The sequence below is a fragment of the Narcine bancroftii genome, chromosome 1 (genome assembly GCF_036971445.1).
Source record: "Narcine bancroftii isolate sNarBan1 chromosome 1, sNarBan1.hap1, whole genome shotgun sequence".
NCBI classification, from domain to species: domain Eukaryota; kingdom Metazoa; phylum Chordata; class Chondrichthyes; order Torpediniformes; family Narcinidae; genus Narcine; species Narcine bancroftii.
The window spans coordinates 287,086,407-287,100,251 of record NC_091469.1 but is presented as its reverse complement, the minus strand read 5'-3'; the positions used below and the strand labels follow the sequence as shown (position 1 = coordinate 287,100,251).

General features: G+C 40.3%; 1 protein-coding gene across 1 annotated transcript in view; it reads left to right on the top strand.

The window, feature by feature from the left end:
* elp4 (elongator acetyltransferase complex subunit 4) overlaps nucleotides 1-12,759 on the top strand; it is a 261,465-nt gene extending 248,706 nt beyond the window's left edge. The window contains exon 10 of the mRNA XM_069902855.1: nucleotides 12,471-12,759. Within this exon, the coding sequence (XP_069758956.1) occupies nucleotides 12,471-12,506 (36 nt within the window). The 3' untranslated portion in view covers nucleotides 12,507-12,759. The remainder of the gene's footprint in view (nucleotides 1-12,470) is intronic.
* Nucleotides 12,760-13,845: the final 1,086 nt, after the last annotated feature.

Genomic DNA, 13,845 nt, shown 5'->3' with positions numbered 1-13,845 from the left:
AATACCAACCCCTGCTCCTGTTACTTGTTCTTATGTTGGAGAAACACCTACAAGTCAGGCCACATCATAGGAATCTGAACCAGTAAGGTAGGCTTGCCCCATGGAGAGAAACACAAAAGTCTGCAGATGCTGTGATTGTAGTAAAAACACGAAAATGCTGAAAAAGCTCAACAGGTTTTGCAGCGTCCAGAAGAGGTAAAGATATTTACCAATGTTTCTGGCCTGAGCCTGAACTATTTAAGTTTGGGGTGACTTTGAGCCATGATTACACGTCAGTAGGAATACAAAATGTGATATTTTCAAGACTGTACAGTAAAGCCCATGGTATCTAGCACCTATGGGGATGGGTGGATACTGGATAAGTGAATTTTATGGTTGCTTGAGATTGCGTGTTGTGTGATTGGTGAACTAATGGCGAGGTATGTGAATTTTAAACTTTCATATTCTTTACCTATTTATTTTCTGCCATTTGCTTGATGCTGCCAGTTGCTTGAATTCCAGATAAGGAGTTTTACTGGAAAAGGTTTATTTTGTAAACACATATTACAACTATTGATAATATTTCAGTATGTAAAAACTCACTGGGTATGATTATGTACAAGATCTTGCCCAAAGTATCTGCTTTGTACACCTCCATCCCTCACCTTAAACACATGTCCTCTAGTGAGTAACATTTTACCCTGGGAGAAAGATTCTGACTGATCAATGCCTTTCATAATTTTATAAAATTCCTCCCCCTCCCTATCGCTTTCAATGTGATCTCCTGGGATCGTTGTCTGAAGAGGGTGCACAAAATTGTTGAGGACCTCCTTCCACTCAGCTGCTCCCATTGGAGAAGAGATACAGAGTATCAGAGCCAACACCACCAGGCTGAGGAACAGCTGCTTCCCACGGGCAGTGAACATGCTGAACGACCAAAGGAACTGCTGACACTAACCCTCTAAGACTGTCATATTCACAAAAAAAATATTTGTTTATTTATTTGTATATATGAAGACTTTTCCTGTATATACAGTGTTTGTCTGTATGTGTGTTATGCCTCTTGTGTGTCTATGTGTGTTTACACCAAGGATCAGAGAACACTTTCGTTGGGTTCTACTTGTGCAATCAGATGACAATAAATTTGACTTGATTCTGACTGTCTAACCTATAAATGCCTCTCAGCACTTATCTCCCCCTCAGCCTCCAATGCTCCAGAGGAAACGGTTGAAGTAAAAACATGCTGGAGAAACTCAGGAGGTCAAATAGCATCCTTTATATAGCAAAGATAAAGATGCATAACTAACGTTTCAGGCTTGACCCCTATATTGAGGTATCGAGGCGCATAGAAAATAATCCATTTTGTCCATTAGAGGCTCGTATCCTCTAATCCTGGCAACATGCTGGTAAATTTCTTCTGTGTCCTTTCCAAAGCCTCCACATCCTTCCACTAATGGGGAAACCAGAATCCCACACACTTGGCATAAGTGAATCACTTGATCATCCAACTCCATGGTAATGACTGTCATGATAATGAATATGTATGAGATGTACCGGAAGTCACGTGGTAGGAGAGAGAGATAAGTGCACAAGCAGGAGAAAAAAGGAAACCGGAGAATAAAAATTCACAAAGAAGTTTACATGATAAACTTGTGTTTAATGTTTTATTAACTTCACATTTCGGGCCACAAATGTGACATTGGCGACGAGGATGAAAGAAGCTTGAAGAAAATTAAAGACTAAACAAGATTACAGAGGTTTACAGACAACTTCAAGGTGATAAGAATTTTCTCTGTGACTCAGTACTTTTGGGGCTGGAATATTTCCTCATGGCTAGTGCAAACTGTGACTTTCTAACACATAGTGGAATTGCTCATTTTGACCCAACGGGTGATGCAAGCACTGTAAGTGTAAAGTGGAAGGCATGGCTGGAAGAATTTGAATCCTACGCCGACAGTCGTGGCCTATTTCTAGATACCGGTACAGTTGAACAAAAAGCGCAGAGAAGGGCGTTACTTCTTTTCACTGCAGGGCCCTCAGTTCGGGAAACATTTAAGACACTTTTGAATACTGGAAGAAAGGATGAGTACCAGAAAGCGGTAGATGCATTAAATGCACACTATGTAGTGACACCGAATGCTACATTTCAACGCCATTTGTTTCGGAGAACGAGACAAGAAGATGGCCAGACAATTGCTCAGTACGTGACGAGACTACGCCAGATAGCTGTTGGATGCAATTACATGCCAGCTGATTTGGACAACCAATTACTGGATCAAGTCGTACAGCACTGCAGATCAGATAAACTCAGAAGACGTCTACTGGAAAGAGGGAGTGAGTTGGAACTCACCGATGCTTTAACCATTGCTGCTGCATTAGAGGCTGTTGAAGGGCAATTTCATACCATGACCCTGAAAGACAACTCAAGCCAGCAAATTAAGAGGCTCTCACATCGCCATAACCAGCCAAGATATACGTCGACACAGGACGTGGAGTGTTATCGATGTGGAAACCGAGGTCACTTTGGAAAAGACCCATATTGCCCGGCCAAAGGCAAAGTTTGCAGAAAGTGTGGAGGCAAAGACCACTTTGCAAAGAAGAGGAAGAGTATAACTTCCAAAGGCAAAGCCTGGGGGAAAGGAAAGTATCCTGGAAAGAAAGATACCATTCGCCAGATAGACGGTGACGATGATAATACCCAGGAGGAACAGAGTTGTTACCAATTTACATTGAATGAAGTACGTCATGAGAAGGTCCCAGTGATCATTGGTGGAGTGACAGTTCAGGTCATTGTAGACTCAGGCAGTGACAGTAATGTGATTGATCGACATTTATGGGAGAAGTTGAAAAGGAAAAAGATCATCTGTACCTCAAAGAAGTGTTCCAAGAAACTATATCCATACACAGCAACAAAGCCATTGCAGACCATTGGATGTTTTACTGCAACTGTTGAAGCTGGAGATAAAGCAGAGTTTATGGTCATAGAAGAGAGGGGAGAACCATTGCTGAGTAGAAGCACAGCGCAGGACCTGGCAATACTTCATATTGGAGCTTGTGTCAATTCAATTCAGTCATACGAGGGTATGAAGCAAGAATTCCCCGCAATCTTCCAAGGAGTAGGAAAGCTGAAAGGTCGACAATTGAAGCTAGCAGTAGATGAAACGGTCAAACCCAAGTACAACCAATGCGCCGAACTCCGTTTGAACTTCGTGGGAAAGTCGAAGCCAAAATTAAATAATTGATCGAACAAGACATTATTGAACCTGTGGAACATTCGACTCAATGGGTCAGCCCAGTAGTAATTGTGCCCAAACCAAAGCGTGACATAAGTCTATGTGTTGACATGAGAATGGCCAATGAAGCTATAATTAAAGAACAACACCCTATACCAACAGTGGAGGAAATACTTCAAGAACTAACTACCAGCAAGATATTCTCAAAAATTGATCTGAAATGGGGCTATCATCAATTAGAGCTGGATCCAGGTTCCCGAGATGTAACTACATTTGTGACTCACTGTGGATTGTATCGTTACAAGAGACTATCATTTGGAATTAATGCAGCTTCAGAGATCTACCAGTATGAAATCCATCGAGTGATTCAAGGCATTCCTGGAGTTGCCAACATTTCTGACGACATCATAGTCCATGCACCAACGAAGGAAGAGCATGACAAACGGTTGAGGCGTGTACTATCTAGACTACAGGAGGCAGGCCTTACCGTGAATGGAAACAAGTGCCAGTTCAGTGTGTCAGAAATGGACTTCATGGGACACAGACTTACAGGGGAAGGACTAAACCCTGCAGAGGCCAAGGTGAAAGCTATTGCAGAGGCACGTGCACCTCAGAACGCAACAGAGGTGAGGAGTTTCCTGGGATTGGTGAATTTTTGTGCAAAGTTCATTCCTAATTTTGCTACAGTGGCAGAACCACTAAGGAAACTAACCAGGAAAGGTGTACAATTTCATTTTGGATCTGAGCAGAAGAAAGCGTTCACAGCGCTGAAGCAAAGCCTGACAGATGCAAAAACTCTTGGATATTACGATCCGGCGGCATCAACTAAAGTCATAGCGGATGCCAGCCCAGTTGGTTTAGGAGCTGTGTTGGTCCAGATGCATGATGGAGGACCAAGAATCATTGCCTATGCCAGCAGATCGTTATCAGATGTGGAAAGAAGATACTCTCAGACAGAGAAAGAAGCACTCGGACTTGCATGGGCCTGTGAGAGGTTCCATGCATATTTATACGGCATTGAATTTGAACTCATCACAGATCATAAGCCATTAGAGGTGATCTATGCACCTAGATCCAAACCATGTGCCAGAATAGAGAGATGGGTACTCAGACTACAACCCTACAAATATAAATCCACATTGCAGGGAAAGCAAACGTTGCAGATCCGCTGTCCAGATTGGTGAAGGATGGAGGTCCACAATCCAAGTCAGAATTGGGAACAGAAACAGAGAGCTTTGTACGCTTCGTAGCTATTCAGGCGACACCGAAAGCTGTGACTACGAAGGAAGTCGAGAGAGAATCCGAACGTGATCCAGAGCTCATGGAAGTAAGAGGATGCATACAGAGTGGACAATGGGACAAGTGTACTCACAAGGCTTACATTCCCATTAGAGACGAACTTTGTTGCATCGGACGGTGTGTATTAAGAGGTTGCAGATTGGTGATACCGCAAAGATTGAGACCGAAGATCGTATCCTTAGCGCATGAAGGACACCTAGGCATTGTTGGTACCAAGCAAAACCTCAGAACCAAGGTATGGTGGCCAAGTTGTGATAAAGACGCAGAGAAATTTGTTAAAACTTGTCACGGATGTCAAATCACAAGTAGGAGTAATCCGCCAGAACCGATCCGGAGTACGCAACTTCCGACAGGAGCATGGATCGACGTAGCTGTTGATTTTCTTGGACCTTTACCGACGGGTGAATCAATTATGGTAGTGATAGATTACTACAGCAGATACTATGAGTACGTGGTGTTGAAGTCCACAACCACTGAAAAAACAATACAAGCATTAGCAGAGATATTTGCAAGATATGGATTACCTGTTACATTATACTCTGACAATGGTCCACAATTCATTTCAGAGACATTTGCAGAATACATGAGGACCACAGGTATCCACCATCATAAAGTAACTCCGAAATGGCCGCAAGCCAATGGAGAAGTAGAGAGACAAAATCAGTCCATTGAAAAATGATTGAGGATTGCACACGCAGAAGGACAAAATTGGCGAGAAGCATTGCTATCTTATGTGGCTGTCTATCGAGCAACGCCTCATGCAACCACTGGAAAAAGTCCTGCAGAAGCATTTTTTGGGAGAAAAATCAGCACAAAAATGCCAGAAATAAAGGAAATCCGAGACGACCAGGAGATGAGGGACCACGATGCTGAAAAGAAAGGTGCAGCAAAGCTGTACACAGATTCGAAACGTGGAGCCAAGTACTCAGACATCATGCCAGGAGATAATGTTCTAGTGAGCCATGAAACTGGTGGTAAGCTAGACACACCTTATTACCATCAACCCTATACTGTCGTATCCAGAAGTGGCAGTATGGTGACAGTCAAGTCTCCGACTGGAGTACTGTATAAGAGAAATGTCTCAGGTGTAAAAAGGTACCAGTCCAGAGATACATCGAGCGAAGAGGTTGAAAGACCAATACGAGATGCTGAAACTGAGAGACCTGATGATGTTCCAGAGACAGTTACCAGCACTCCTGATGAAGTGACTAGAGCGCCAGAAACACCCGAAGCCGTGGTGAGCAGTATTGCCGACGCCGAGAGTGAACAACCGAGAAGCGACGACAATATCGCAGGCAGGCCGAAACGAAACCGGAAAGTGCCCAAACGATACGAAGACTTTGTGCCATAGTTTTAATAAGAACTTTGGGACAGTATTTAATCTTATATCATAAAGTGCATGTATGAGTGCTGTAGGAAGTAAACTTTATGTAGTTGAGTTATAGTATTACCATTAGTTACGATGTTTGTATGTTTCCGAGGGATATTGGTAAGTGAAGGTAAAGTTTATTTCGGATTAAAGGAGGGATGTCATGATAATGAATATGTATGAGATGTACCGGAAGTCACGTGGTAGGAGAGAGCGAGAGAGAGAGATAAGAACACAAGCAGGAGAACAAAGGAAACCGGAGAATAAAAAGACACAAAGAAGTTTACCTGATAAACTTGTGTTTAATGTTTTATTAACTTCACATTTCGGGCCACAAATGTGACAATGACTGCAACGCTGAAAGATGTGGCAGAGTAGATGTAAATAAGATGTTTCTTTTGGTGGGTGAATCCAGGACAAGAGGACACAGTCTTAGAGTTAGAAGGCACCCATTTAAAACAGAGATGAGGAGCAATTTCTTTAGCCAGAGGGTCATGGATTTGTGGGATTTGTTGCCACATACAGCTGTGGAGGCTGGATCATTGGGGGAGCTGAAGAAGAGGGAGATTGATAGATATCTAATTAGTCAAGATATCAAGGAATATGGGGAAAAGGTCAGAATTTGGAACTTGATCTGAGAAGAGTTTAGCTCACAGTGGAATTGCAAAGCAGACTCGATGGTCCGAATGGCCTACTTCTGTTCCTATATCTTGTGAAATATTTCCATCCTTCAAAATTTGATGCCTCCATGATTCAAAGCATTATTTTCCAAGTAGGACATCTAATCAAACATTTTATTCTGATATTACAAAATATTCAAAGAAGAGCACAAGTTTGTCAATGAACTGCAAATAAGAAATTGTCATGCTCCTTGTACCAATGTATGCATTGCAAAACTAACATCACAAATTAGAGAAGGTTAAATTTTACGTTATTTTATATGAATTCTCCCAAATCAATGTTGGCAGTGTAATTATTGTGAAATCAAGGAGAAGAAACAAGCAAATTAAATAAAAGATTTTCTTTCCATGTTTAATTACCTAAAAATTGTAGCATTGAAAATGTAGTTAAAGTAAATGGATTACAGTATTTTGGTGGGTGTGTTGAATGGGGGTGGGGGAGGGAAAATGTCAAAACAAAAGTGAGTTTATTATTCACATAGCTTTTTTTTAGGTTACAGTGTTTTTTAGATTGTGTTGTTCTGGTAAAATTCAAGATTGAATCTCATAACACATATACAGTAAAATCATGCATAAAATTACTGCATAAATTGGGGCTTGTTGGCCTATTGTATCTATTTTGACACTGCTAGTCAAATCGTAGACTAGACTTACATCCGTATCCTCTCTCCTTTAAACAAAATTAATCACTAACTTTGGACTAATGTTAATTAATTTGACATTGATTTTGCAGATTTTATTTGTGCAGTGAATTATATTCTGATCGACACCGATGTGATTATTTATATGATTGATCAAGTTGCTTGAAATTATTTACAAAATGTCGATTTGCTACTTAAGATTACTATAAATATTTTAAAAATTAAATAGTAGTGCACCAAAAGCAAGGCAGTGTCTTTGGGTCATTGATTATGCAGCATCTGATGGCACTGGGGAAGAACCTGTCCTTGTGCTGTTGAGTGCTCTTTCTATGAAACTGTTTACTTTTCAGCTTGCTTCAATGGTGCAGCTAGTAGAGCCACTATCTCATGGCTTCAGCAACCCAACTTCAACCTTGACCTACAGGCTCTCTCTGTGACCTATGGGTTTCCTCCAGGTAGTCTGGCTTCCTTCCGCATCCCACAGTCATGGTGGTTGGTAGGTTAATGGGCTACTTAATTGTCCCTAGTGCACAGAAACTGGAGGGGGGGTGAGGTAAAAATCAAGTGAGATTTGTGCAGGATTAATGTGAAAGATCAGCACTGATTAAATGGGCTGAAAGGTCTATTTCAGTGCTGTATGTCTCCATGATGTATGGTGACTGAATAATATCTGAACACTCTAATCCATTTATCACCCTGCCTAACCAGTTCTGATACAACTGGATACTGTTCTTTAATCTAACTCTCCCAGAACCCTACCATAATTAGTTATGGTGATCTGACATAAACCTCCCTCACACCCTCGCCCTATGCTGACCACCATAAATGTAAGATGCTGAAAGCTTCAGTGTTGCACTATGAATACATTTGTTCAATATTTTTTACCACTAAAACATAACAATTCTTCATTAGAAAATTGTAGGATATCCATAAATTTATAAAATGTCAATAGTATTTAAAATGTGCCCCTTCCTATCATTTATCCTGGTCCAAATTTCTCTCTTTTGCATACATTTCTTTTCTTGAGTACAGTTTTTTTTTTGCACTGCTGATAAGTAGAATTTTTGCCTGACCTGAAGGGAAAGGAATCACAGGGTTGTATGTGCTTTCATAAAGCTGGCTACAACGCTGAAACTTCTTTATCAACATAAACACAGTCAGCCCCAAAACAAAAGATGAAATTAAACTTGTAAATGCTGGAAATACTCAGCAGGTTAGATAGCACCTGTGGAGAGAGAAACAGTGGTAATATTTCAATTTATATTCTTAATCCAAGTATCAAAGTTATATGCCTCTGTTCTAATTGTTAAGTATTTCAGCCAAGTGTTGTCAATGTAAAATTTCTCAATTTGATATCCTTTGAAGCAAATGTTATTTATATCATTTGTGGAATCTATTCAGAATTTTAATTTCCATATGAATTATATTTCAAAGCCATACCAGCATGGGAATTCAAAGCAGCAACAAGCATTGCTTATTACGCATTTTTAAAATGTCATGCTGACATAAAATGAGGTTTTAGGGCAAGATATAATAGACTGCTAATTTAATCTCCCCCGTATGAATTGTACTGTATTTTAATCCTTGTGGTTGGCATTTTGGTTCCTTTTTTTTAATTCATTGTAATTTTAGTATAAAAATGCTGACTTCTTCCTTTTTCATTCAAATAGCATCTAACAGGTTTAAGAAATTCATGCTCAGACTACTAAATTGTCAGTCATATTTTGAATTGACTTACTTCCTGTCAGCCTATCTGTCTCTTGTTTATTTGTCTGTTCCTTCCAAAACTCTGGCCTTGCTTGTATGATGTTACCTTAATTTCAAAATTCGACCAGCATTCGGTTACAGTCTTGAGTAAGATCATTCTATTAATCTGCTGGGTGGCAGTCACATTCTTAAGTTTCTCTTTTTAGTATAAAATGCAAAGCTTCTTGCAATGAACTTTTTTTAAAGCAAATACTGACTGTGTTTTCAAGCAACTCATCCATGTCGACCTTGTCCAAAACTTTAACTCAAAAGTTCCGAATTGGTTGCAAGTTGCATCTGGATGCTTATATAGATGTAAACCTTTTCATGCTACACCCAACATTGATCCATTGGTTGTAGGAAATATTTGGCCGGTGTAATTCATGTAATTGTCGAATTTATTGAACCACTTTTTCGAGCCTAAAAAGGGGAGTCGACTTTTGCAAGGGTCAAACTTTTGACCTGGTGAAGTACCTGCACCATTCAAAGTGTCGGGAGCTCGGATGGCCGGGACCAGGTGGTAAGTCTGCAGTCTGGGCTTTGGGAGCTTGGATTGATGGGTGGCCAGAATGTTGCGAGTTCAGATGGGTGGGTAACTGAGGTGAGGATCTGCGGTTGTGGAGCTCGGATGGGGGGCTGCAGCTGGAGCGTTGGGAGCTCCAGTGGGCAGGTGGCCAAGGCCAAAAATGGGGGTGGGGGGCAATTTTTACACGGGTCATACAAAAATGCCCAATTTTGGGCCCATAAAAGAGGGGAGGTGTGACTATTACATGGTATTGATGATTACACCAGTATATACAATAAGTTCTGTATTGACTGAATTACAGGGACAATTGAAAGATCTGGAATCTCAGCAGACAATTTTTTGATGGCAGGTTAGAGGAATGCTACCCTTCTCCAATTTGAAATCCCATTATCAGAAAGCCAGACTTGATAAAATGTCCCAATCCAAAACGTTGACTGACGATTTGGACACCTGGATGATGCTTGGCCTTCTGAGTTCCTCTAGGACCTCTTTATTTTCTGATCATTGGTCATCTTTGGAAGAGAACTTCATTCTGCCACAAATGATTGTCTTCACTGACACAAAATTAAAATGGATTAAGAAAAGGATGGTGGTCTCATGATTATTTATGGCACACCAGCTTTTACTCTGCCCCAAAACATAATATTTCCGCAAACTAATTTTCCAGCCACGTTGGAGTGCCTGTAATTTCACTATGACCACATCCTGAGCTGAATGTTGGAAGAATCAAACATGCAGGATCACTTCATGACTGAAATGCTACCAAAGAGGAAACCCACACCCATGAATTTAGGCAGGAATTTCAAACCGTCTCACACTTGCACTCTACATAGTGTAAAAACAATGTCCGTCAAAAACTGGAGGCTGCGTTAATGTGAATTCAGGTCAGAAAAAGAGTGGAGCCCAAGTTGCTGTTCTAGTGATATTTAACAGGAATGATAAATGTAATCATCATTAAATGTTCTAATATTGAATAATTATCATTGATATTCATTCTAATATTTCTAATGCTATGTGTTTTCTAATATTAAACACATTAGTTTGCACAGATTAAATTTCTGAAGGAAAGGTATGTTGGAAAGTGATGTACAGGTCCTACTATATGGCTTCTGATAAAGGAAAATATGATTTAAAAAATTGGAACAAATGCTGAAATTGTTGGAAGCAGTCAGGTTAGATGTGTGTAAAAACACACTGAAGTGCTGGAGGAACTCAGCCAGTCTTTTCAGCATCCATAAAAAGCAAAGATATATTGCCTATGTTTCGGGCCTGAGCCCTTCTTCAAGGAATTAGCAGAATGAGGCAAGGGCAGGAAATCTCAGAAAGTCTCCAAATTCAGACAGTGCTGGCTGGGGGAGGAATCCAGACCAACAAAAGGTGTTAATTGGATATGATAAGGGACAAGGCAAGATTTTTTCATGTTTGTGAGAAAGGAGAGGGAAGGGAGAGACAGAGGTGGAGGATGGCGATTGGGGAAGAAGTGGGGGGGGGGGGGAGGGGAGAGGTTGACGAAAGCCAGAGAAGTCGATATTAATCAAGAGTAGCGAGAGAGACATCTGTCAACGAGTTTATCTTTCTGAAATGTCCCGAGTATTGCCTGATCCCCTTGTAGGACCGGGATCATCCGTATTTACTTTAGATTTTCACTTTCGGCAGAACTTCGTTTGATATTATGGTCGGGGCAGTTACTATTTGACAAGTATTTTTCTACGATTTAAATGTTTTTTAAAATCATATTTCAGGCAAAGATGACCCCTGAGTTAAAAAAAAACACATAGACCATGCAAGAAAAAAAGTTCGTAAAAGTTATTGTACTTTGGAGAAGAAAACTTTACTACATGAAACCATTTGACTTAATTCTCTGAAGCTCAATGGTCTGGACTTTTTTTTAAACCAGTTAATTCCCATCACAGTTTGCAATTTCAACATAACACCTTTCACACAAGATACCTCCACTTGTTGTTTTAAGATTCTTCTTGATCAATTATTTAAATGTGTGTGTTGAAATAAAAACCTAATTTTATAAAAGCAAATTCACGCGATTGTTTTTGGCGTCTGTTAAATTAAACTGGCACTTTTTTTAATTTAGCTTAAGGAAGGTCAGCGCTTATTGGTCATCTGCGCAATCGTTAAACTGTTGTTATTCTGTTTAGATTCAGTTCAGTTGCCACCCACTGTATCATATAAGCATAACCATATAACCGTTTACAGCACGGAAACAGGCCATGTCGGCCCTTCAAGTCCGTACCGGTTCACTTGAACAACTCCACTAGCTCCTCCGCAAACTCCTGAGGAAGCAGAGACTCTCTCAGGTCGTCAAGTGGTCCAAACCACATTGGTCCATGACAAATTAGCTTGAAGTCTAAAGATCTGATCCTCGCTTAGTGCGGAAGGATGGGCATCGACAATTTTGTTCCAGAGTCAATCAGGGGCGAAACGGAGCGCTCGGCGTACAGAATGGGCCCTCGGTTGGTGCAGGCTGGTGGATGGAGTTTTATGCATCTTGGTTGAAATGGGTCCACAAGAACCTAGTGCTGAAATCCCAGGTTATTCTACAAATTTGCTCCTTCGTTTTCTGTAACTTCAAGATGATTATTGCTGAAAATGTTCAATCATTAAAATGCAACTTAGGAGGGTATAGAGTGTTCTTGCCGATCTCCATTATGAATCTGGGCACCGAAGGCCGTTCAGCCCGCTCCAGTATTACCTATTAATTGGCCAGTGACCGACTTGCCTTGTGATCCTCGCCCCCCTCTACTTCCCTTTATTTGCATGTCTTGTAAACGGAAATCTGCCCACCTCATTTTAAACATTCCAATGTATTTAACCTCGACGACTCTTTGAAAAGAAAGTTCCAGATCCACTTATGTCCTTGGAGGCAAAACCCAGATTTACCCCTATATTGTTTCCATTTAGCACTCAGATTAATAATTTGCAAGTTAATGGAAACTTCCAGGGAGGAAACGTACTAATTTCGCCTATTTTCATCCATTTAAGAAACTAGTCCGTGTTTCTATGCAGCAAGAGGGTTGAAATCAGGCTTCAGAACGGATGACGTCAGCTACCGCACAAAGAACGACATCATTCGTCATTGGTAATGTAGGGGTGTCACCCTTCAATCGACATTTTAATACTTGTACAAAATATGTACATTTTTACAAGTTTTTTTGTTTCTGCTAGTAGCTGTATTCTGTATAACAACAAAAATTACAGTGTTTAAGCCAGATCTTTAAAAAATTGCTTACTGCATCTACAATGTGAATATCACCAGTTACATGTGTCAACTCACCCATCCAAGAATGATTAAAATTCTAATGTTGACATGTATGATCGTCTTGAGGAATTCCATGATAACTCCGTTAACATAGCACTTATTTTACTCCATAACAAAACTGTCGGCTAAACAAGTAAAAGTTCCCAAAGTAAGAAATTGATTCACCATCAATCCAAAGTCTAACTCCCTCTGAATTTATTAACAAAAGTAACTAACACAATACTGTGTTTTTTTTTAAAAAAGGAGGCAGGTATTTATTAACTGAAATGAATGCTTTGGTATGCCTTGGAGATCATTCTGACTGAAGCTTCGATATGCAGTCAAACATAATTGAAACACTTTAATGTTGTAAAACTCTTGATAACCAGTTTAATTTTGAATGAAACATCGTTTCACTTCCACTAAATAAACTCTGAACGTGACAGTTACCTATATACAAATATCAGAACAACTATCTTGCTCGAAGATAAGGAAGAAAATAGAAAGTTGTTGACTATAACGATGCGTGGGTGGATATAAATCATCTCTAGCGTATTCGGGTGAATATAAATGAAATTACCTTTATTATAGAAATCATTCTGGGAGATTTCTAGGGAAGACAAATAATTACATTTCGACATAACAAATTGGATTATATCGAAGACACAATCTACCTTTATCTACCAAATTGTCCACTTCCTTGAAGTTCTGTTACCTTTGAACATTAACTTATCTGTCAACGACCTTGGGCAAACTCAAACAGATAGAGCTCGCTTATACACAACTAAGTTGGCTTCCCTTCCCCCACCCCATCCCTCCCCTCCCACCCCCAAAATAAAATTGACCAATATTTAGTGTAATGCAATGGTACGAGTTGGTAACATCGAAGTCCATACATCTAGAAACGTAGCGGTAGAAGCACTCGATGGTGGTCTGATTGGTGACTGCAATGTTGACCTTGTAATCATCCCATGGACCTACGTGCACCAATGATCCGTCCAGTCAAGTTGACCTTGTTTTAAACATACAGAAATTCCCATTTACAAATAATACACCGAGTGAAGAACTTCGGGGGCGGGGAGGGACGTTTGTTCCGTTGACTTTGCACGTCCGGCACGC